Source organism: Rousettus aegyptiacus, unplaced genomic scaffold (assembly GCF_014176215.1).
Source record: "Rousettus aegyptiacus isolate mRouAeg1 unplaced genomic scaffold, mRouAeg1.p scaffold_m13_p_16, whole genome shotgun sequence".
Taxonomy (NCBI): Eukaryota; Metazoa; Chordata; class Mammalia; order Chiroptera; family Pteropodidae; genus Rousettus; species Rousettus aegyptiacus.
The window spans coordinates 648,552-671,759 of record NW_023416291.1 but is presented as its reverse complement, the minus strand read 5'-3'; the positions used below and the strand labels follow the sequence as shown (position 1 = coordinate 671,759).

At 54.7% G+C, this 23,208-nt stretch overlaps 1 protein-coding gene across 1 annotated transcript in view; it reads left to right on the top strand.

Moving 5' to 3' along the window:
* NDST4 (N-deacetylase and N-sulfotransferase 4) overlaps nt 1–23,208 on the top strand; it is a 63,097-nt gene that overhangs the window by 22,635 nt on the left and 17,254 nt on the right. Inside the window, exons 3-5 of the mRNA XM_016144802.2 lie at nt 2,522–2,676; nt 10,435–10,620; nt 12,614–12,742. Of these exons, the coding sequence (XP_016000288.2) occupies nt 2,522–2,676; nt 10,435–10,620; nt 12,614–12,742 (470 nt within the window). The remainder of the gene's footprint in view (nt 1–2,521; nt 2,677–10,434; nt 10,621–12,613; nt 12,743–23,208) is intronic.

The following is a 23,208-nucleotide window of genomic DNA, read 5'->3' as shown; positions in this document are numbered from 1 at the left end:
GTGGCTGTGTGACCTTCAAAGGCTCCTCGAGCAACGGGGTCAGGCCTGAGAAGCTCAGGGAGCAGACGGCTCCCCGGTCGCGTCGCAGGGGCAGTAATTTGAGGAGGAGGCAAAGAACTACATTTCAATTATCGCTCTTCCGCGGGCCTCGTCGAGTCTTCCCGTTGGTACCAGCCTGACGCAAAGCCATGCAAGCAGCCCCTGCTCCTCCCACGGGGACCGGCCTCCAGCGGCCCGGCCGCGTGCGTCCACCTGCAGAGCCCGGACGTTTGGTTTCCTCCACGTGAGACTGTGAATGACTTGCCGCTTGTTGAGACGCATGCACGACGTGTTTGCGGGGTGCTGTCAGGCCACACCGAGGCCGTTAGACCTGGGTGCCGCCCGCCAGCCGAGGCCCCTCCCCCCGTCCCCGGCTCTCCTCAGGGAGACAGGTGCCCCCCCCCACTCCCTTTCTATCCCACTGATCGTTACTGGAAGTGGCAGGAAGCACAGGACGCGTCCTGGACTGGGGAGGGGGTCGACCAGCAAATGCAAAGACGATTTCGCAGACCGTTGTTGAGGAAGCGACACACTCCTCCTCATCTGGGCTTCGGTGTTTGATGTTCTCGGCATATTGATAAAAGTCGCCGATGGTTACGTCTGTAGCAATAACGACTGTAGCGAAAGTTAACGGAGTTCTGCCTGCCCACCGTGCCCGTGGGGTGGGCGGCTTCCCCGACCTGCATGTCCCCGTTGAAGTGGCAGCTGTCTTAACAGCGACAGCACCCGCCCTCTACACCGGGGGTCCCCATTCCTCCCGAGGACCCGGACTGTGGTCCGCGCCCCAGGAGCAGTGCGCACGCATCGATACACACACAAGCAGGGGAGCGCTCGCAACGGGGGGCTCGAAAGCTCGCCGGCCTGCAGACTGGGCGAGGCCCCTCGCCCGCCGCACCGGGGGGTGACACCGGGCCCCGCGGGCTGCAGGCGCCCAACCCCGGACCTTACGGACCGGTCAGCTGAGCAGGCGATGTCCTCACGAATGTGCGAAAACATGGAAATTCAGGGACAAACCGGTAGAGGTAATTTTTAGGTAAAAAAGAGACCCCAATATTCGTAAGGTATTTACCAACCGCAGGTCACAGCGTGCAGTAAATCAACTCAGCGACTTCGCAGAGGCACTATGAGACAGGTTCTCACATTTCTGCTGTCAAACCAGGAAACCGAGACCCCGAGAAACGGCGGGTCCCAGATCACACAGCCAAGCAGGTGGCAGAGGAGGGCTCTGAACCTGGTCCCCATCGGCGCAAACACACGCTTTAACCACTGCACCGTGCTCACCGCTCGAGCGGCGTGCCCAGGGCCATGTGGAGAAGATTCTTGTAAAAAATATCTTCAATATTTGCTTGTTTAATTTAAGTGAAGACTATAAAGTCAAGCAGCCACCTGTAAACCATTACTCTGTTGTGGAAAAAATAAACCGAATAAATACACCTCGTGCGCGAAGCCAGGATTTATTTTCCTTTACTGGCGTGGTTAAGTATCTAGAGACCGAATAAGAATCAGGTCTTACGCTATTGATCCTGAACATTTTTAAATCAGACCGAATGTTGTAAAATCGTACAAAACCGTGTGATTCCAGACAGTGAAAATATCCTTGAATAGCTACAACGTAGTTGATCGCCAAATTCCCCAAGTATTGAGTTATTCTTTTCCTTTTTCTTTTTTTTTTTTTTTCACGTTGGAACGACAAAGGAATTTTTACCTATGCATTGAGCACTGTTGACAAACCTTCCTGCTAGAACATGAGAAATTGGTATCAGTTTTAAATTCTCAACTCGTTGTTTACATTTTATGAAATACGTGTATCGAAATGGGAAATGTTTATGTACGTTCATCATATCGTGTTAAAAACAGAGAAACACAAAAGTGTTTATACAGTCTGAGCTCAACTTTAAAAAAAGCTGCTTCTCTCTGGAAAAGAGAGACGGGCCCCGTTTCCGCTGCTTTGCTTTTGCCTTTGCGTTTTCTCCGTCACTGGCCTGGGCTCCCCACATTTCTTCAGCAAGCGCATGCCGTTTTGGTAATCCCAAGAGAAAATTAACGAGCTGCGTCAGTTAAATCTTAAGCTCAATTTTAGACTTCTCGCAGGGATATTGTTAAGACTAAAGGGGATAATCATCTCTGATTAGGTTTCCCTGTGCCCGTGATAAAGGAGACAGTGATCAGTTGATCATTTTAAACGGAACGAACGGTCCAAAAATAAGTCTGGTTTGACTCCCACCGTATGCTGGCAACTCTAAACAAACGTGAGGGATGAAATGCCCCTGAGCCCTAAATTAAGCAGCTCTCAGCCCTGGGGGCCGCCTCCCCACGCCACCCCGCCCCGCGCCCAGGGCCTCTGATGCGATTGAGACCGATGTTCTTTCCGTTAGAACGGCACAAAATCGGCCTCAGGCGTCTGTCGGTCGTAGGAGGCGGCACCAGGAGGAGCGGGCGGGGCGCGGCGGGCGGGGCCGCTGACCGGGTCCTCCTGCCGCAGGGACCAGGGCGGAGGACGAAGGCGACGACCTGCTGCTGCGGTCCGTGGACCAGTTCTGGTGGTTCCCGCACATGTGGAGCCACATGCAGCCCCACCTGTTCCGCAACGAGTCCTCGCTGGTGGAGCAGATGGTCCTCAACAAGGAGTTCGCCCTGGTGAGCGCGGCGGGCACGCGGCGGCCTCGGTCCCCCTCGGGCCGGGCCTGGGGCGGGCCGCGGAGTGTCCCCCGGGGGGGGGACGGGCAGGAGCGGGGACGGACCGCGGGGCGCGTGCGGTGCCGGGGTCCGGGGTCCAGGGTCCGGGGTCCGGGGTCCCTGTCGCCGTGCGCCCCGGCCCGTGCGTCTGGGGAAGGAGGTCCGCGTCAGAACCGCGCTCCCCTGCTCCTGAGGCTTGGTCACTCTGCCTCTAGGGACAGGAAGATGGTCCCCCCATCTCCCGTGCTCCTGGGGGGGCTGTGAGCCCTTGGAGAGCCTTCGCTGCATTTCCTTGGAAGGCAGAGCCGTGAAAACTGGCTAAATGTGTAGAAAATGGAATATTGATATGATCTTGAATATATTTAATGCTACTTATTGGAAATGTATGATAAGCAGAACGGTCTTAGGAAGGAAATAATGAAGTCACAGGGGGAGGGTTACAGACCGGCGGCCGGCCAAGCGAGAGCACGCTCGTGCAGCACTCGAGTGACTTTGCTGCTGCCGGACGCCCGCTCGTATGTTACATGTCACAACAGTTCTCAAGCATTTCCTTATATCCGCGTGGTCGGTAGAGCTACCGCGTCATCTCACGTCTGCTCGTTTTTTCTGCGGTTCGTGCTAAACATGCGTGTATTTCTCGCGCGCCGTTTGAGGGCGCTGGCCACGTCCCCGACGCCCCCGTCGGCGGGTCCCTGTGCCACGACGGCATCGCCCATCACGAGCCTTCGTACCGTCTCGCTCGCGCTCGTGGTATCCGGGGTCCGCGGGACCGCACGGCTCCGGATTCAGCCTCCGCACGTGCTGTGCGGCACGGGACGTTGTGACAGCGAGTAAGCGAGTCGTTTGTCACCGAAAAGGTTCGGGATTTGAGCGATTTAATCCTTTAACCGTTTCGAGGAGTGACTCTCTGAAACGCGTAACGCGCTGCCTCCTAGGCGCGCACACGCCCCCTGAGCCCCGCGTCAGGCTCCCCTCGGGGACCGGCGGCGGTCACCGTCACCGTCGGCGCCGAGGCGTCCACGGCGCTGGGCCCACACTGCGCCCAGAGGCTGCAGAACCCTGAGCCGTGTCCCTCGGCTTAGTGTCTACGTTCCCTGGTCTCCCGGCGTGTGGTCCGCGAGGCCGGCAGCTTCCCTCGCGGCCGCCATCGCGTTGCCAGTCGGGCGAGGCCCTGGTCCCTCTAACGCCCCACGTATCCGAGTCGCCCTGAGCTGGAAGCCGGCTGCCGGGCTGGCTTCTAAACCGCTGAGAAGCTCTGAGCTCACGGCGCAGTGTCTCCTGAGTCACAGGGCATGACCCCCGCCCTCCGCCTTGGGGCTCCCAGCCCAGAGCCCCTCAGGGGACGCCTGCAGGAGCTGGTGGTCCCCGGGGAGCCGGGCGGTGCCTCCCCGAGGCCAAAGGAGCCAGCTCGCGTGCCTGGTCTTCTGGCGACCTTCACCAACTGTCGTCCGGCCGACTGGGGAGATGCGTGCGTGACCTGGGCAAAGGCGGGTAACCGTGCTGAGGGAGGACGTTGTGTAAAACCGAGAGATGAGTGTGGAACGGTGACCCGTGTACGGGCGAAGCCCATCGCGTGACGGACGAGACCGTCCGACGTCTTCCGCCGCCCACGGACGGCGGGCGGGGGCTTCGCGAGCGGGCGACGTGGCCGGATCGAGTCCCCGGCTGGCGCCTTCGGGCCGTCCCCAAGGCTCTCGACCCCGTGTCACCAAACCTGCAACGTGACGAATGGCGTGAACGTTTCGCCTGCAAATGAGAATCGGCGTTTCGTTAGCGATTCGTATCCGTACGGCTTAGCGACGGATTTGGAGGGAAGATGGCTTTTCTCGGCACGTGCCGTATCGCCGTCGGGCCTTGTCTTGTGTGTCTGGGATTGGCAGGTCGGCGAGACACTCTCCCTGAGACAGAAAATCTCTGCAATGCATCTTTATTTATCCGATTCTTCTAGCAGAGGGCAACAGCAGACGCCCCCATCCCCCAGATTTCTATTTTAGCCGCAGCATCTTTTTTTTTGTCCAGTAGCTCTTTTATTTCGGAACGTGTTTAACCTCAAAGGAATAAATACCACCTGCAAAATGCACTTCGAAACCGGGCAGCAATATTTCAAGGAAATGAACTATTTATAGCGCTCAAAAGGCCTTAATCCGAGAGCATCGAGGCTCGCGTCCGTCTGTGCCGGGTGCCCCGTCGCCATTATTTTCGGCAAGTGTAAAGCCTTGAAAGTCTTTCTTTCTGCCTTACGGTTTTTATGCGTTTAAGTCCTCTTTTAAGATTAACTGGAAGAGGCTCTGATTCTTTCCAAGCACTGAAGCGTGGAACCATTGCCCTGCCCCGCCCCGGCGATAAGCTAACCACTGCTAAAAGCAGCTGTTCATATTTCATTCACTTGCTTTCAGGGAAATAAACAGTTACTCTAAATGTTGTTTTGTTTACATCATAGAGAACAAGGAACCGTGCTCCAAATACGGAAGGGAAAAGCCACACTGGCCCCGAATAAAGCACAGCCCGAGCCAGTGTTTCACATGAAGCTATTTCGTGATGTGTCCTGGCCTAGCGTTCACCACCACCTGGTGCTCGTGTGTCAGCTTCACGTAGGTCTCCGGCTTCGGACCTCCGTGGTCCAGATTTCGTCTTCGCCCGTCACTAGAAGGGCGACGACCGTGGCCGATGGCGGACATCCCTGCGTGCCAACCCCCAGCGCTGAGTCGGGCGAGGGCGGCGCTCGGCACGGGTGTGAGTGGGGGTCAGACGAGGCGTGTTCATGTCCACGGACGCGGGATGCTTCCGGAGAGCTCGGCTGTGCCGTCCTCACGTGTCCACAGGCCTGACCGACCAGCTCGCATTTCAGGCGGGGGCCGGCGAGCGTGGCCCCCACGTGGGTCCTGGAGGGGAGGCCGCCGCGGCCGGCCCCGCCCGCCCTCCGCCCCGGGCCTCTGTCCTGCCTGTGGCCTCCTCTGTGGTGGCACCGGCCGCGTCTCGGGGTCTTCGTCTTAACCTGGAAGGAAAGGTCAGGGCACTGGAGCTCCTGAGCCGAGTGCTCATCTCCGGATTCTGGAAGACAAGCCCCCCCTTTCTGTAATCCCCCGTTCGCGTTTTCATCTTTGTGTTTCCGGTCCACAGCGTGAACCCCATCCCTGGCCACCGTTTCCCCTTCGCGTTTTTTCTCTCCCGCGGTTTGAGACTCGCCCACACTCCGGCCGCCCCGGGGTCTGCGCCGTGCTGACCCCTACGGGCGCGCTCACGCAGAGCGGCCCCGACGGGACAGCCCGCTCTTGGAGCGAGTTCCGTGCGTGTGCGTCCGTCCATCGTTAGAAGCAGCCCGCGAGCGGATTCTCAGGACGGTCGATGATAGCATAATTAGCTTTCAAGGACAGATTTTGATTTTATTGCTTCGATGACCAAACTTGTTTTTAATTATTAAATAACTGTGAAATAATCGAGGGCCCAGGTTCGCAAGAGTTTTAAGTCATCACTTAGCTCCCGCCATACTGAACATACCCTGTTCAAACTGAACATCCCATCGAGCGGTTAGTCACCCTGGGTTTCTTTGCCTTTTTGCTTTTTCCCTCTTTTACGTTTTTTTAATTTGAAAAGCGAGAGTTCCCTCCACACCTTGCCTGTGGCGAGCGACCTCTCGGGCCCAGGTCGCTGCTTTGAGGCTGGCCCCTCAGCGCCCTGCAGCCGTTTACGCAGTGACCTCGGTGACGCGCACACATCGGGGGGCGGGACGCAGAAAGCCAGGCAAGGACGGAGGAGAACGGACCGCGTTTGTGGCGAAGTTGTTCAGGGACGGGCTGTCCACCGAGGCTTCGATTTCCAAAGATGACGTCACTTTGACACGACGATAATGAGCTGGTGGCATGATTATTGTTTGAAACAGGTCAGTGCGGCTACAGAAAAGTGTAGATTTAATCATCTTTGTAGGCAGTTATTTAAGTGAGCATACTTCATTTATTTATTTTTTTAATATAGAGGTCTCATTCATTAACATACAGTTCTTTTTTGTCTGACGAAATTTAACCTATTTCACACAGTAATAAAAGTTCCACAAAATTGAAAACGATCACAGATGTGAATTAGTTTAACTTTTAGAGAAGGCACAGAGTATCCCAGAAGGACAAAATGTAATAACACTTTGGATTTGGGGGGGTATAGGAAATTGACAACCAGAGGAATGGCTCGGGCTACACCAAATGTTTAAAGCATTTTTCCATAAATGCATTAAGCTGACATTAAGGGGGGAAATGACTCCTGAGGGAAATCTCAGCTTGACTCAAAAAAAAGTATTAGAAATATATTCCTAATATATTGCTCAGAGAGAGTAATAGCGCAAATCTATATCCAAGAAGCGAAGCATTTAAGTTAGTGATTTCAAACCATCGTCTATGTAATTGTGGAAGCATCTAGAAACTTTGGAAATGTCTCCAAAATTGGAATATAAAGGGCATCCTAGCTGGTGTCTAAAAGGGCAAGTTGCAGTCTTCGACTTGTCTACTTTGCACACGCACACACGCACACACACGCACACGTGCACATCCTGGCCACTCCGCATGGACCAGTCCTTTATGCCATGAACACAGCCAAACAGGCAGACGAGTGGAGAAGCGAATCACGTGACGTGTGCCTCTGTACTCCAGGAGCCAAGGCTGGAGGAAAGGCATGGCGAGGTTAGTCAGGTGTCATATTTGCTTGAGGCAAAATTGCAAATGGACGTGTGAAATGGTGTGATGTGTATTAAGCAAAGGTATATCGAGTGCCTTCTTCTGGCTCGTTCTGCCCACGTAACTGTGGCAATAACGCCCCGGTGGGGTGCCGGGCGCTCTCCCACCCGACCCTCAGTTACCGCGCGTGAGAACCGCGACCGGGAGTGACCACGTCTCCCAGGCCCGGGCATTGTCGGCGGCTCTAAGCACGTAATACCCGGCGCCGTTTCTCTCGTTGCTAAATTAAACCAGGACGGGACCCTTGGCTGTCACCATGGCAGAAACAGAGGTCGCGTCAGCTCAATGAGACCTTTAGTGCTAGATTCATTTTATTCTAGTATTGGGAGAACGGTGACCCTTTTTTCTTTTCTGTATAGTCTGTAAATTACCACATTGCCTCATTTTCCAGTCACCTGGGAACTTAACGTAACTGGGAAGGTCGGATCGAGTTAAACTCCCCTGTAAATACTTGTGGTGACGCATCGCGTTGTAATATCACGGAACTTCCTAGATCCCGTGAGAGACGGTGTTTTCATGATCAGTAAAAGCCGCGTCTGAATTAGTTCATCTTGTCATTTCCCCGTCAACGTCCATCGTTCCGCGTGGCTCCTACATCCGCATTCGCGAGCCTTTCCGATTTTGCGGCTTTCGGCCTGTGCGTGAAGATGACCCTCATTTCGCCGCTGAGCCCCCTCCGGGAGCCGGGCCCGAGGGCGGAGGACGCTGGCCCAGCAGCCCCCGGGCGCCGGGAAGCCGTCGCCAGGGACTTGCTTTTCATTTCGTGTGACCGTTTAGTTTGAAGACGTATAAACTCATAATTGTCCCTCGTGATTTACGATTTCGATCGCGTCCCGGTTGCCAGTGTGATGAGGAGGACAGCGTTGAGCCCCCAGAAATCAATACATGTAATAAAATTCTCTCACTGCCCTTCCTTCCTACTCACCAAATCCATTGCTTTCCACCTTCTGGTTTTTTCACGGAAGTTCCACGGTGCATTTTACTACCTGTCAAACGTGAAATGCCTTCTTTTTTTTCCCCTGGGATGAGATACAGTTGCTTGAAATCCAGCCCTCTTCATGATTTCACTTCGATCTCTTGGTTTCTGGGACACACACGCACTCGCTGAGCGTCCTAGGCCCCCAATGTGCATTAAAACGTCCACAGTGACGGAAACAGAGGGCGGTCAAGGCGATCAGAGCAGCCGTGAGGGCTCGCGCCCCGCCGGCTGTGTCCTCGGGCTGTCCCAGGACCTGTGCGAGTCCCTGCGAGAGCCTACAGGCCATGTCCCTGTCCCCTGTCTGAACAGCGGTCACGTGGGCGCTGGACTCGCCCGGAGAATGGGGACTGTTGTCCCAGCGCAGGTCCCCAGCCACGGGCCGGACAGGCTCGCCAGTCCCTCTGCGGGGTTCTGAGGAGCCGCGTCCCTGGGCTGTCCACCGCGGCTTGTAACAGAAGCTCATTGTCAAGAGGTGGGGGGCGGGGACCCGAGTCCCCCCCCCCGGCGCCCAGCGGGGGTCTCCAGCTCACCCACCGTGCTGGTCGTCGCCGTAGTCCGGTTGGCCCACAGAGCCGTTCGTTGTCACAGTGTCAGGTGGAGAGGCGGGCTGGCTGCTCGCCGGCCGGTCCACGGGAGGGAGGGTGAGGGGCTGGCAGGGTGTCTGGCCGCTCCGGGTCGTGTGTCCTGCACCCGGGTACCATGGGCAGCGATCCGTCGCCGCCAGCGCGTTAGCCAGACGGAACTGTTTTCCTGCACCGCGTGGCACATCCTGGGAAACAGCAACGAGAGTCGTCCGGGTGGCACCTTGCGTTCTGCTTGTTGATCCACGGCTTTCAGTATCAGTGCTGGACCGACTCGGTGCGCGACGGCCAGGCCTGCGGAAGGCCTCGCGCAGCAGGCGCGCGTGGGCGGGGACAGACGTGAGGCCCCGGGGTAGGGATGCGCAGACCTGCAGCAGGACGGTGCGGTCACGCCAGCTTCGACGTGCTCCATATTCTTGTGTTAAACGTGTACCTGGTGCCTTCAGCGTCCACCTGCGCAAGGCAAGCGCCTCGGGGAGGTGTGCGCCGCGCTGCGCCCCGGCCGAGGGCGGCCTGACCCCGCCCCACGGTCCTGCGCCCGCCCCTCCCGGCTGGGGCTGGGCGGGGGTCCGCCCAGCTGCCCACGTCCCCGCGTGGCCCACGGAGGGACCCGGCTGCGCCGCCGCCCACCCCCAGCGTCACGTCGTGGGGCGGGTTCGTCCCCTCCATCCTCAGACAGCGCCGCGTCCTCGCCTGCTCCGTTCCATGGAGTTCATTCCGACCCCTCCGCCCAGCAGTGACCCGTCCTCACCTGATGGGCCGAACTCGCCCTCTGAGTTGTCTTCAACATCACACATGCACATGCACACAGGCACACATACACATGCATGCAAGCATGCACACACATGCACACACACGTGTTCACACCCATGCAACCACGTGCACACACTCATGCACATATACACACACATGAAAGCACACAGATGCATGCACATACGTGTGCACACACTCGTGCACGTGTATGCATGCAAACATGCACACTGACGCACACATACACACATGCGCGCGATTACACACATATGCATCCCTCATATGCACACACTCACACATGTGTGCACACACACAGATGCATGCTTGCACACAAACTCACGTGTACACGTGTGCACACACTCACACAGCATGCACATGCATGCACGTGTGCACTCACACACCTGCACACGCACGTGCACACATGTACACGAACACGTGCACTGCCCTCCCCTCTCACATGTGGGCACCTGCTCGAGGGACACTGTTCCCTGCATGTCCCCGAGGACGGGGCAGCGTTCCCTTCCCATCTTCCCCCGAACTCTCGGTTCCAAGTTCAGAGTGACGTCACCCGCAGGCCCCGGCACCGCGTCTGAGCTGCGGAAACGCGACGTCCGCTCGCTGGCCCTGTGCGGCGCGCGGCGCGGGTGCGGCCCCCGCTGACCACGCTGCTGCCCGCGCTGTCTTGCAGGAGCACGGGATCCCGGTCCGCAGCGGCTACGCGGTGGCCCCGCACCACTCCGGCGTCTACCCCGTCCACCTCCCGCTGTACGCGGCCTGGCGCAAGGTCTGGGGCGTCCAGGTGACCAGCACGGAGGAGTACCCGCACCTGAAGCCCGCCCGGCACCGGAAGGGCTTCGTCCACGACAGCATCATGGTGAGCGCGGGCCGCGGGGGTGCGCAGCGGGGGCGCAGGTGGCACCGCCGGCCCCGTGTGGGGCGTCGGATTGCGGGGCCACGGCCATGCGGCTCAAGCCGGGGGTGGTCGGGGCACATCCCGGGCTTGCTGCAGGCGCTGGAAGTTGGCGTCTGGTAGCTCTTCCCTCGCGGTTTCGGGGCTCGGCTCTGCCTGGCGGAATGTGCTTCTGGGGAGGTTTTCCTCGCCTCTTCGTTTGGGTTGTTTCATTGACAGTTTTCTGGGCAAAGCTGTGGGTTCCTAAGTTAGGAAACACCTCCCAAGTCACCACACTATCGACAGACAGAATCTACACACAGCATCTGAGAGCCAAATGCCTCCTGTTTATTTTGGCTACCGGAAACTCAAGAATATCTTAGGACACTATCCTTTTTCATCTTTCTTTTCCTTACATACGACAAGAACTGAGATAAATATTTTTCATTCACATATATATATAAATTGAAAAAATTATCTGATATAGACAATGTATCAGTTCCTTTATATGAAAATAAAACCAAATGAATTTTAGATGGGAACTTGTAATTATTCTTTAAATGAAAAAAAAAAATAGTATTCTTTACTTTGAGATAATATAACACATCTTAAAATTTCCATACCCACTTCCGGCAGCTTAGGTCACGTGCCCCTCACCAGTCTGCCTGGAACGTAGCGGGAGTTCACAAACTTTTCTCCCTTCTTTAAATATTGACACCTCCCAATACGTTCCTCAGATTGCTATTAGAATTATTTACCCATTTGTCCATCTATCTAATCGCTATCTAAAACCAAAGAAAAAGCAGAAGCACTCGATAGTCGTTCCTCATAAAGCTTTAATGTTCGGCTGTGGATTGGTGCCAGGAAACCTGGAGAAACCTCGGCTCTGCTGTTGCTGGTGCAGACGGTGGCCTTGGTGTCCCCGGCCGTCCAGGCGGTGTGAAAACTTGCGTGATTCCCAATCAGAGCGAACGTACCCGGTTTTCCCACGGGTTGCATGGCCGTTTTATGCAATGAAAACAATTCTTTTAACCAACATTGCATGCATTCATTTACCTCGACTTTAACACACACTATTATGAAAATTAAGCAAAGAATAAATAAAATTATAGCTACTCTGTGCAATCGGACACATTTTTTTCCATTCGATTATCGGTAGTTTACTATTCCGTGTAAGTTCTTAGAATGAAATTACTTATTTGCTTTCTCTGTTGAACGTTCAGATTTACAACAGAATTAACCACAGAATGTGCCAGAAGCAATCCTCAGATGATCTGACTACTACTGTGATTAAAATTTCAATTCCGAGTGTAGTAAAAACAAAGCAAGGTGAAGGTGGAGGGGGTGATGGAAACTGATTGCTTGGGGCGGGGAAGCAGAGAACCTGGCAGACGTTGCTTGAGAAGGCCGGAGAGCGGAGGCCTAAGGCCCCGAAGAATATAAGCTGGGAAACTCTCCATATTTGAATTAAATTAACCCCAGGCCGGCTTTTATTTTTTGCCAGTCCTTTAACATAACTCAGCTGGTGGGTGAGATTTATAGAACTGAGTGAAATTGCTTTAACCCCCGCACGTCAGGAAGAGGAAGGGGGGGGGGGTCCTGGCGCACAGCCGGCCTGACCCGCGCCAGAGCCGGAAGGACGGTGCGAAGCTGCCCTGCTCGGCTCGTCCCAGGAGGCCGGTCCCCTGGGAGGGACAGCGGTGCTGGGGACGCAGAGGCAGCGGGAGGAGAGGGAGGCCGGGCAGGGGACGACCCGCCCCACGGGGGGGGCCGCAGGCCGGGTCTGCGGCCCGTAACTCGCACCCCTAGTTTGATGTCCAGCTCCCTGATGTTGGCGTGGCCCCAGCGGCGTGGATGGCCAGATGGGGCACTGGCTTCGGGAGGCCCGGCGGGAAGGGGGAGGTGGGGCTGGACGCGGGGGGGCGGGGCTGGCGGTCAGCGACGCCCCGTCATGTCAGCAGCTGCTCCTCCCCCCCAGGTCCTCCCTCGGCAGACCTGCGGGCTGTTCACCCACACCATCTTCTACAAGGAGTACCCCGGAGGCCCCCAGGAGCTGGACAAGAGCATCCGAGGGGGCGAGCTGTTCCTCACGGTCCTGCTGAACCCCGTACGTACCCCGCCGCCGCCCCCCGCCGCCGGGCTCCCGCGCGGCTTCGCGCGGTTGCTCTTGGCGGCCCTTTCGCGAGGACAGCGGGTAACCAGAGCCCTCGAGGGGAGCAGACTCCTCCCCAAAAGCGCTCGGTGCCCCATGAGCTTGAACCTGCGCGAGGCCCATTGGCGGGAAAGCCCGCGCTGACCACGCGATGCGCCGTCACCCCGCCGGGGTGAAGCCCCGTGAGCAGGCTGCCCCGGGCCACAGTCACCATCCCCGGCGGCCTCGGTGGCTCCTGCGTTGTCCCTGAGCTGCGCCGGCTGCAGGCTCAGATCTCGGGAGGCGCGCGGACTCCGTCCCTATGGACCACCGCAGTGCGAGCCGACGCTGGCCGCGGGCCGCTGCCGTCCCCCCCGGTGACCCCGTCCGAGGCCCACGCGATGTGCCATCAAAGGCAGAGACTTTCGCCCTCTCTTCTCCCGCCGGGTCCCCCCTGCGTCCGACGCGTTGCAGGTGGATTTCCTGTTCCCCGCGGGCGCGTAGCGGTGCGCGGACCGCGGCACCGGCCCGACTGTCTTCCCAGAAAGAGCCCGTTTCCGGCGTCTCGGAGGCACCTGCCTCTCTGAGACGCGTCCCTCTTTAGGTCACGAGAACGTGGCCCAGCTGCGCCCACTCCGTTTAACGTAAGAAACTGTCGCGCTCGGGACAATCGCCCACCCCCGGGGCACAGCCGCAGCTCGGTCGTCCGTGGGACGCGCGGGGTTGGCCTCACGTGGATGGTTTGGGTGATTTGCACGCGGCGTTTTAAATTTCCGAAGGCGTTAGATCGAGATTTAGTTACAGATCTCGCCGCCCAGCTCTGCGCGTGCGGTTTCTCTCTCTGGCCGTGAGCGCAGAGGACAGGCGGGAGGGGCGACGTCCCACGGCCAAGAACCGAGGAACGGGATGGGGCGGGAGCAGAGGCCGTGGCGGGTGTGCGGAGGTGGTTTCGGGGTCCCCTGTATGGAAGTGTCCTCCGAGGCAAGGGGAGGTGTCCTGGAATGTCCCTCTGCAGAGCCCCGGAAACCTGGCTCAGCACCTTCTGGTCTCCTCGCGGTCGGTCTGCCCAGCGGAAGGGGCGGGTGGGGGAAGCCAGGGAGTCCGCGCGTCCAGTTCTGCTCTGTAAGGCCCAGGACCCCGCCCCCCGCCCCCCCAGGTGTGAGCCCCGCCCACACCACCTCCCTCTGGGGCAGACCTGTGGTCTTTCTGCGCTCCGAAGGGTCAGGTCTGTGTTCTCTATACATTTTCAGGGTTTGTTTTTCTTGTTTTAGTTTTGAATCTAGCTGGTGTCCTACATCCCTAGTTGTACACGTTCTAAGGTGTCATTATTTTCTAATCCGCCGTGAGACAAAATGCAAACTGGAGGGTATTTCTACCTCTTGCTCACATGAGAACTGCAACCGTTGTGCATTTGATCTCTGGATGAGGCGAGCTACAAGGAATGGGGTTTCCGATTTCCTTAGGTCCCAACTTATTTTGCCCAAATGAGTCACACAGTGGAAAAGCGAGTGACCGGAGGGCCGCGTGAATGGCCAGGGGGCGTGCGTGCACTCAGCATGCGGACGGCCCCTCCCGTCCCTCCCAGGTCCGGCAGGGCCTCTTCCCACCCTGCCGTTCCCCGCGTCCTCCACACCCCAGATCCCGATGTGCCTTCCCCTGGTGCCGAATCCTGCCTGCGCTTTCAGTATAATCTTGGTTCAGACAGGAAGAAATATAATTTAATCATGTATGAGGTGAAACAGCTTATACCAGGTAACCCACTATCATTCAAGCCGAGACACCACCCCATAAAATATGCAGCAGCCAGGGCCGTGAGGAAGGCTGGAGGCTTACGAGACGGTGTCACCGGTGACAGTAAAAGCTTAAAATGAATGTGCCCGACTGGATGTCATTTTTTTCCCAAGTCATTTTAATTTTCTGCTACACGAAGAACAATATGAAGATAGAATTTTCTAAGTCTTCTTGCTGGGTACATTTAAAGATGCTTAGATTCTAGAAGCTTTAGAAGGGCCACCCCGGGGCCAGGAAATCCCCTGCGTGTTCCCGATTTTCCCAGCGGTGCCCGGACCCACCCTGTTCCCGGTCCTGTGGGTCAATTGCAAATTCAGATGGACAAGAGCTACGTGCGGGGAGGAGGGCGCACCTGGACTTGACGGTGGAGTGCGGAGGCGCGGCGGTGTGCGTGGGGTGGTCGCCCGGCCGGAACGGGCCGCACTGCGTCCTGGCGACGGCTGCGAACCCGTGGGCGCAGCGCTGCGGGTCAGGGCTGGCTCTGCAGGGCCGTGGGCCTTTCACAGGACATGGGGCGCGGACCAGGCCCTGCGAGGGGCGCACAGAAACGTGCCTCGTGCAGCCCAGCGATGCGCAGCGCACAGGCCTCCGTGGCTGCTCCGAGCACCGGATTGCGAGGCCCCGAGGCCCCTGCGATGACGATTTCCTGTGATCGCCCGGCCTCGCAGGGAGGCGTGAGCATCGCTAAGGCCGGCCCAGGCGAGGCTGGTCCGTAGTCCACTTTATAAAATGATATGTTAATATTTCCAACCCGGGATCGTGGGAAGTGTGTGTGTGTGTTCCCACAGTGTTTATTCTTTAAAAAACAAATAAACGTTGACCTGCTCTCCTACTGTGAAGTGTGCTCTGCCGCGAGCAGAGATCGGGGAGCCCTGAGCGTTCTGGGGAGCCCAGGAGGACCGGCTCCCTCCCGCGGAGCGCACACTGTGGCAAATTCCATTTCCACTCACCAAAAGGCCATACCCCCCCCCCGTTCCCCGCCCCGCCCCCTCCCCTGCTTTTTAAAAATTGTTTTTCTAACTAAAGCTTCGCAAGGCCGACCTTGACGAAAGCACCTGGGTCGCCAGCTTCCAACTCCTCACCTGGGCATGGGGCCCCCGTGAGTCCGGGGCGGCTCGGGGGCGCAGCCTCCTGGGGTGGGTCATCCGGGCGGTCAGCCCGCAGATGTGGGGGGCTCGGGGGGTGCGGGCTTCCCCCGCCCCCCGGGGGTCACGCGGGGTCTCCCGCAGCAGGACTGCTGGGAACTCGCGCGTGGTCCCCGGGCCTGTGCGCTCGCCGGTGGTCGCGGGGAGGACGTGCCTCTTCCCGCTGCGGCGGCTGCGCCCCGTCCCGCGGGAGCACGATTCACATCCCCGCGTGTTTCTAGACCACGAACAAATCATAAAATCGCATTGTTTTTTTTTCTTTCAATTTCCTTTTCCTAGAAAAATAAGTGAAAGCAACAGTATTTCACCGAGGAGGTCTATTCCATCCAGCGTAACTGGATAATTTAGTTTTCCCAGCGCATGTTATGAAAGGTGGCGAAATAACTCTTTAGCATGAATAAATTTTCAACAGCAGAATCTACAGCCTCCTGCTTTTGTGGCTGTTAGGCAATAGATAATTTTTTTTTTCAGGCTTGTGATACATAAATGTCATGTGCATGATGCTCTGACACGGAGGGGTAGTTTTGAAGCAAAATCAGTGAATTCACGGTCATAACTAAGAAACTCTCTCTGCCGCGGGGCTGTTGAGAGTGGGCGAGCAGGCGCGTCTTGTGAGTCCGCAGACTGAAATGAAACGTTCGCTCTTTTTGTCTGTGTGTTCCGACCCAGTCCCACAGTTCAGAATTCTTGATTTTATCATCTCTTCTACAAATTATCTCGGTATATTTTGTTTTGCTTTGTTTTTCTTTAACGCCAATGCTGCTTTTTAATTTTAAGGTACAGTGAAGTAGAAAGAGTATTTGGGGTCATTTTACTTTATTTCATTTTTCCATTCCTACTTCATCTCCCCTTGGCCATGCCTCAGAGTTAGATACTATAAAAATAAAAATTTGAACTCTTTTTGAAAACATGTTGATGCTTTTGTATTTTTGTATTTCAGGAGACCAAATTATTTTGTCTCAGTTTTTCCTTCAGTGGCTTATATGCTAATATGATTGTTATTTATGTAAATGCTTAATTTGCTGATATTCACTGAGGATTGTTTTTAAATCCTTATGATTTCCATCTGTATCATCTGATCGATAGCTGTCCAGAAGCATTCTGCCACTAAAGGCCGCCCGAGCTGATGTTTGTTAAATTGTTCGCTGAGGTTTCTCTAGTCGTCAGTGTAAAATGATTGCCAAAAACAGTTGGAAACCTGGTGCCTCGTCTACGATCCCTTCACCGCCGCCTGCGCCCCGCGGGCCGAGCCTCGCTAGGACTTGTGTCTCGGTCGTTTTGTTTCTTCACGTTCTCGGGTTTTTTCCGGGGAGACCTCCGTGCGGAGCTCCCTGTCACGTGGCCGTGCTGTGTGCGTGTGTCTGCGTGTGTCTGCGTGTGTCTGCGTGTGCCCAGCTCGGTCAGGGAGGGCGTGAGGACGGGTGCTGGGCGGAGCAGCGGGTGTGGGGACAGCTCTGCACTGATGGCCGGGGGTGGGGTGAGGCCGTGAGAGGCGGGACCCCCCAGCGGGAAGCGGTGTCCCCGGTCACGGCGGGCAAGTGACCCTGGCGGGTTTGGGAGCTGCCGGTGGCGGGGTTTTACGGAGCCCCCGGTGTCGAGCGGGCGAATGAGGCACCAGCAGCTCGCCAGGCACCTTAACACCGCACCTTGCCACGCATCTCGATGAGCTTTTAATCTCATCCTGATGCATAAAATCGTCTTCACTAATGAGTAAGGATCTGCCCAAGGAAATTGGTAATCTCTTAATGTATACGTGCTCGAATGACCATGGAATTAATCTAAATTAGAAGTGTAGATTAATTAGGCATTAGAAATTTGGTGGAGGTGTTTCAAGCCTCTAACCCCGGGGCCAAGTCAGCCTGGATGTAAGGAGCCACCCGACAGCCTCTCCGGCCTGAGTACGCCTCAGCCGTAGTCACCATCACAATGATGGGCGAAGGTGACGTTTTTATTATCGTGGCTGTTGTTTACTTACCATGGATATTCCTAAGTAGGCAGGGGCTGAAAATAATAACAAATATATAAATTGGATAAGTGAATTTTGCAAATACTTATAAATATATAAATATTCTTCAATTGTAGGGTTTGGGTCACCTTGACACACCGTTTTGATCAGGATATTGGTGGAGGGGATAATGTAGTACACAGAAGAAGAATTGGTCCTTTCCAAGCTTGGTGTTCTATAACATATTTTTCATTAATTTTTTCCTTTGTCTTTAAACCTAATAATATCTGAGTGTATTTCATGTTAATGAAACAACTTTTTAAAATATAGTATTTTAATCTATGGTTGACTTTCTATCCTATAATTGTAAAAATAGAAAACAATGCTAAGTCAAAATTGCCTCAGAGTAGTAAAAGTACAGTCTCATAAGCATTCATTTATGGTTACGAGAAAAAAGATCTGAAACATTCCTGTCCATGTGTGTGTGTGCGTGCGTGAGTGTGTTCATGCTTCTTGATTTTGCTCAGTTTTTCTGAGTCTTGTCCAAATGGGGAGAAAAATCTAATCTGAGATAAAAAAAATCGTGCTCTGCATCCACATATAATTCATAATTGAAACTGCACGAGCCCAGCTGCTGTTCAATGAAGTGACTCTGCAAATTTTATCCTACAGAACGAAAGGATAAAATTTTGTGTATTTCACAAACTCCACATAATTAAAAAATAGGTCGGCCCAGTTTTTTACTTTCCCAGAAAGGGAGAAAAGCTCACCAGAATTTAATTCAAATGAGCTGATTTAAAGGTATAGATTTTTTTTTTTTTCCTGATAACAAAGGCAATCGATCCAGGCCAAAACTGATGTGCATCCCACCACAATTAACATCTCAAAGTTAATTAAAAACATTAAATTATTTTAAAGTCTTTAAAATACGTCCCACCATAGAGCACACCCTTCGCATTCTGACCGTTTACGTGTTTTTACAGCATGCGGGTTCCCCCGGCATCAGAATTACCGAGGGACATTGTGACCGTTGACAGTGTCCACCGAAATACGGCTGCAGCCTGTCTCTCACTGTCTGTTCCTGCCTTAGGTCACCTCCGGCACACCTGCCAGGGACAGCTCTCATGTTAGACAAACATCTTATCGAAACAGCCAAATCCTGTGGCGATGGTCCTTCACGGCCGTGCCTCTCGCCGGCGCCGCTGGTCGGCCTGGGTCTGCGTCTGGTGACCCGAGGACGGCCCCATCAATGGTGGACGGCCTCATCCCGCGTGACACGCGCCTCTGCCCCAGGCCCGTGCGCCCCAGTGGTTGTAAATAAATTTAAGTAAAGTAGAGCTTTTCCGAGAACTTCCCTACGTACCAGACATGAGCACGTCTGGCCTCGCACATGCTGACTAAATCGCATCTTCACGACGAGGCCGAGACGGGGTGCTGTCCTCGGCCTCTGTTTATTTACTTTTCCCGGCCAGAGCCCCCGGGTAGCACAGCATGGACGCGCATCGGGCGCCTCGGCTGCGCTTCCCCGGGTCTCCAGCCTCAGGGCGTGGGCCGGGGTGCAGGGCACCCCGCTTCGCAGCCCGCCCCAGCCGGGGTCCCGTTTCTACTCCTCGAGGTGCGCTTCCCACGAGCCCGAGCTGCACGTCTTCGCTGTAAAATTAAGACACAGATGCAGAGAAAATACAACCATGAATCACCAAGGAACACAGAGTTATTACTTTACTTATCGAAAAGCTAATTTTTATAAAATATGCAGATTCCGGTCTTGACAAACAGGCTTACTTGTGAAAAAGAAATGGATATAATTCTTCGGAGGAGCTGAAAGGACGTGTGTGTGTGTGTGTGTTCCACACTTAAAGTCAGAAGACATAAAAGAAGATAAGGAAAATGATTTTACTATGTTTTCGTAAATGTGGGAAGACGTAACAATTATCCGTATCTTGGGCCCGTGTTTCTGCATGTGACGTGGGTGGAGTTGGGGGACAGAGAGAGTTAGCCGCGCCCGTTTGTGACAGGATGGAAGTTGGCAGGTTACATTGACAGTGACAGGTGTGTTCCTAAAGATCGCTCATCTGTGGAAAAATTCCCCCAAACACCTCCATTCATGAGAAACGCTGCTAGAGGTGATCACACGATAGGAAAATCACAGGACAGACGTAAAGGTCGAAGGGACTTTTATCAACCAAATCCAGACACAGAAGTAGACCTGTTTCTTTCTAACTCGGGCTTTTCTGCGCCATCTCCCTTCCGAGACACGATTCTGAGAGTCTCTCTCTTTCCCCCTCCTTCATCCTCCTCCTTAGGCCAGAGTTCCTAAGTGAAGGAGAACGTCTGGGCCTTCGGAGAATAACACTTTTCAGCCTCATATTTTAGAGTTAAGTACGTTACGATTCATAGAAAAATGGGTCCCAGGGTTCATAATTTTTCTTTTTCTAATTTCTCCCGTTTCGAACGCTGCCTTTTCCACCGTTCGCTCAGTAACGCGGACCAGGAGCGTCCGTGCCCGAAAGCGCTTCATCAGACGTGGGCTGCCGGGAGCACCGGGAACAAACGAGCACGTGTCAGCAAGGGGGCCCCTGGGGAGATGGCGCCGCGGCCTCCCAGCGCAGACGTGGGGCCGTTCGTGACAGCGTCAGGAGCGGAACTCCGGGGGGGAGACAGCTAATACCGAATTAACTGGGGAACGGTCCACGTGAAAATGTGACAGCCTCGAAATGACTGACCGAATACCAAGTAAGATTAATCCCGCATAGTAGGACCCCAGGACGGGTGTTATCATCTGCAAGCACTCTGAATCCCAAGTTGCCTTTAAAAAGAAACTGGAGGAAACCAGCCAGCCAGAGGAAAACAGAGAAAGTCAGGAAAACAAACGTCATATCTTTTTACATCTCACTTTCACTGTTTTTTGCCGCGTTTTGTAACTTTGAAAAACAGCATTCTTAGGCAGAGTCCGATGAGACCCTTTATCTGCGTTTATACAGACACTCTGAGTAAAAGTCAGACTAAACCTTCTCTGCGAGCAGCCGACGCGGCGATAAGAAGCCCACGTGAACGTGTTGGAGGCAGATGTGCGTCGTGGGCCCTAGCGCCGGCTTCAAGAAGGTCAGCGTCATCCGCTCACTCTGTTCCGGACGAGGAGCCCACTGAGCAAGCTTTACCCTCAGAAATTAGCGACGGAGCGGTGATCGAGGGTGCGTGACGCGGGAATCCCAGGACGCGTAACTGACAGGGCGGAGGGGGCACAGAGGACCGCAGCCAGAGTCGCAGAGGACAGACAAGGAACAACCCCCCGGCCACCGTGTGTCCCGCAGGGCAGATGGAGAGAGAGCAGACCTCAGGCCAGCTGGTGGCTTCCCTTGCTTGCCGTTCTCAGCCTGGCTGTTGTTGATACGACGGGCAAGGGAAAAAGTCTCTAAATAGTTCGATTCTCTAAAAACTTCTGTCATACGTGTGTGGCGTACGGTGAGTGATTAGGAAAGGGAACTGTACGTTTTTAAAATTATTTCCGTTAATATTTTATATTTGGTTCCTTTAAAATCATCAGTATAAATTACCAAAAGGGCACACGTCCTTTTTGTCCCAAATATTAGAATTATCCAATGTAGTTATTTCAAAAGAAATTTTTGAAACATTTATCTATTCCTGGCACCTATGCGACAAAGCTGCTGAGTAAATATTGTCAGTATTCAGGCACACACACATTTCCATTTTCTTCATAATTTTTGTGATCTTTAAACAACCTGGTACCACACGCACATAAAGTGACCTCATGTCACTGATGCTAAGATTGTCTCGTTAGATGAGATTATGAAGGAAAGGAACTGCAATGATCATTACTGTTCAGCTGTAGAGTAAATAAAATTCTATAAACTTTCCATTTCTACACCTTGAATATCATCCTGGCGTTTCAGATTCCTTCATATTTTTGGCAATTGTTAGGGTGTTCTTCATGGGAGAAAAAATGCATGAGAAATCTGACAGGCGCGGCCGCAGAGACAGCTTGGGCAGGAGAGGGGGTGGCCCAGACTCCAGGAGCACTCGCAAGCAGAGAGGCTCCGGTGCGGTTTGCTGCTCCCTCGTAGCGGAATTGCGTCGTTTGTTTATTGCTTTGTCGGATTAAACACAAGATACTGGAATCGTGACGAATTTTTCGTTAGGTAGATTTGGCCCTTTTAAAAACGAGGGAGGGGAAACGGACCCGATTTCAGCATTTACAGCCCGGCTTCCTGTCACCTCTGCGGCACGCCCATTTCTACCTCAATGCTGCTGACCGTGTGTGCGGGTCCCAGCCCCGCAGAGAACGTTAGAGGAGTTTATTTGCGTTTCTTTGAGCTCGACTGACGAAGTGCGGGAAGGAGGTCTCGGTGGCCGTGGGGAAGGGCAGCTGTGGAATCAGGGAGGGGGCTGAGGAGGACGACGGGGAGACCGGGAGAAAGCCAGGCCGGGACCTGCGAGGCCGGAGTGCAGCCGGCTCATGAGATCACGTGCCCCCTGAGGGCAGTGACCCGTCCCCTTGGGGCGTCGGGACAAAGAGCATTCCCCTGGCATTTCAAAGGTGCATGGGCCGGCTTGGGACCGGTCACTAGCAAAGCTGCAGGCGGGGGCTGCGGCCACCCAGGGGACCGGCAGGTAGGAATTCGGGATCAGGCCATCTGCAAGGTCACTCTCAGTCACCGGACCTGCCAGCTTCGTCCCACAGTGCCTTGTAGGTCACAGAATACACTCTCGCTTCTGACCCTGTCTGAATTTGTCGTGAGAGGTGAAATGTCCGTGAGATGCAGTTCCTCGTGTTTGAGTGAAACCTTCGGTCAGTGGACGTGGCGGAGATCGCGTGCGGCTGGATGTGCTGCTTGCCGAGGCGTCGTTCTCACACACACAGGGATGGCGTTTTAGGGCCCTGGAAGAGCAAGGGGGGCGGCTCACGCAGCCAGACGCGAAGGCCCGTTACGGACGAACCGTGTGCATCTTTCTGTGTGCATGCTGCATTTCCAAGCATAGGATATCAAAAAAAAGGAGGAGGATAGAAAAACATAAGCTATTAGTACAAAATTAACTCTATTAGTACAAAAATTAGTACAGAATTAACCCTATTAGTATAAAATTAACATGATTCGCAATATCTCCAACTATAAATGATGTACATGGAATTCATCAGCAACACTTACAGTCAGTAAGTTAATGTTACTTTATCGATTGTAAATACAAATACACTGGAAAATTAACAGAAACAGATACGACCCAATCCTACCTCTAAGAAGCTTCTGGTCTGGCCGGGCGCAGTGTCGGGTCACACGGGGCAGAGGCCTGCTCTCGGCTGCCAGGCCACCGAGCGCACGCCGACCATCCCAGACGGTGAGCGTGGAGCAGCCGCGGGGAGCCCGGGCGCCCCGGCTGCTCGGAGCAGCAGCGTCTTGCTGGGAGGGGTGTGGGAAGCCGGAGCGGGGTCGAGGGCCTGTCGGGTGCCGCACCGCGAGTAACCAGCTGGTTTATGGGCTGTTACCCTCAAAATAAAAGGCCAAAGCTACAGGCACCAAGCGTTTGTGTGTCATCCAGGAGAAGAG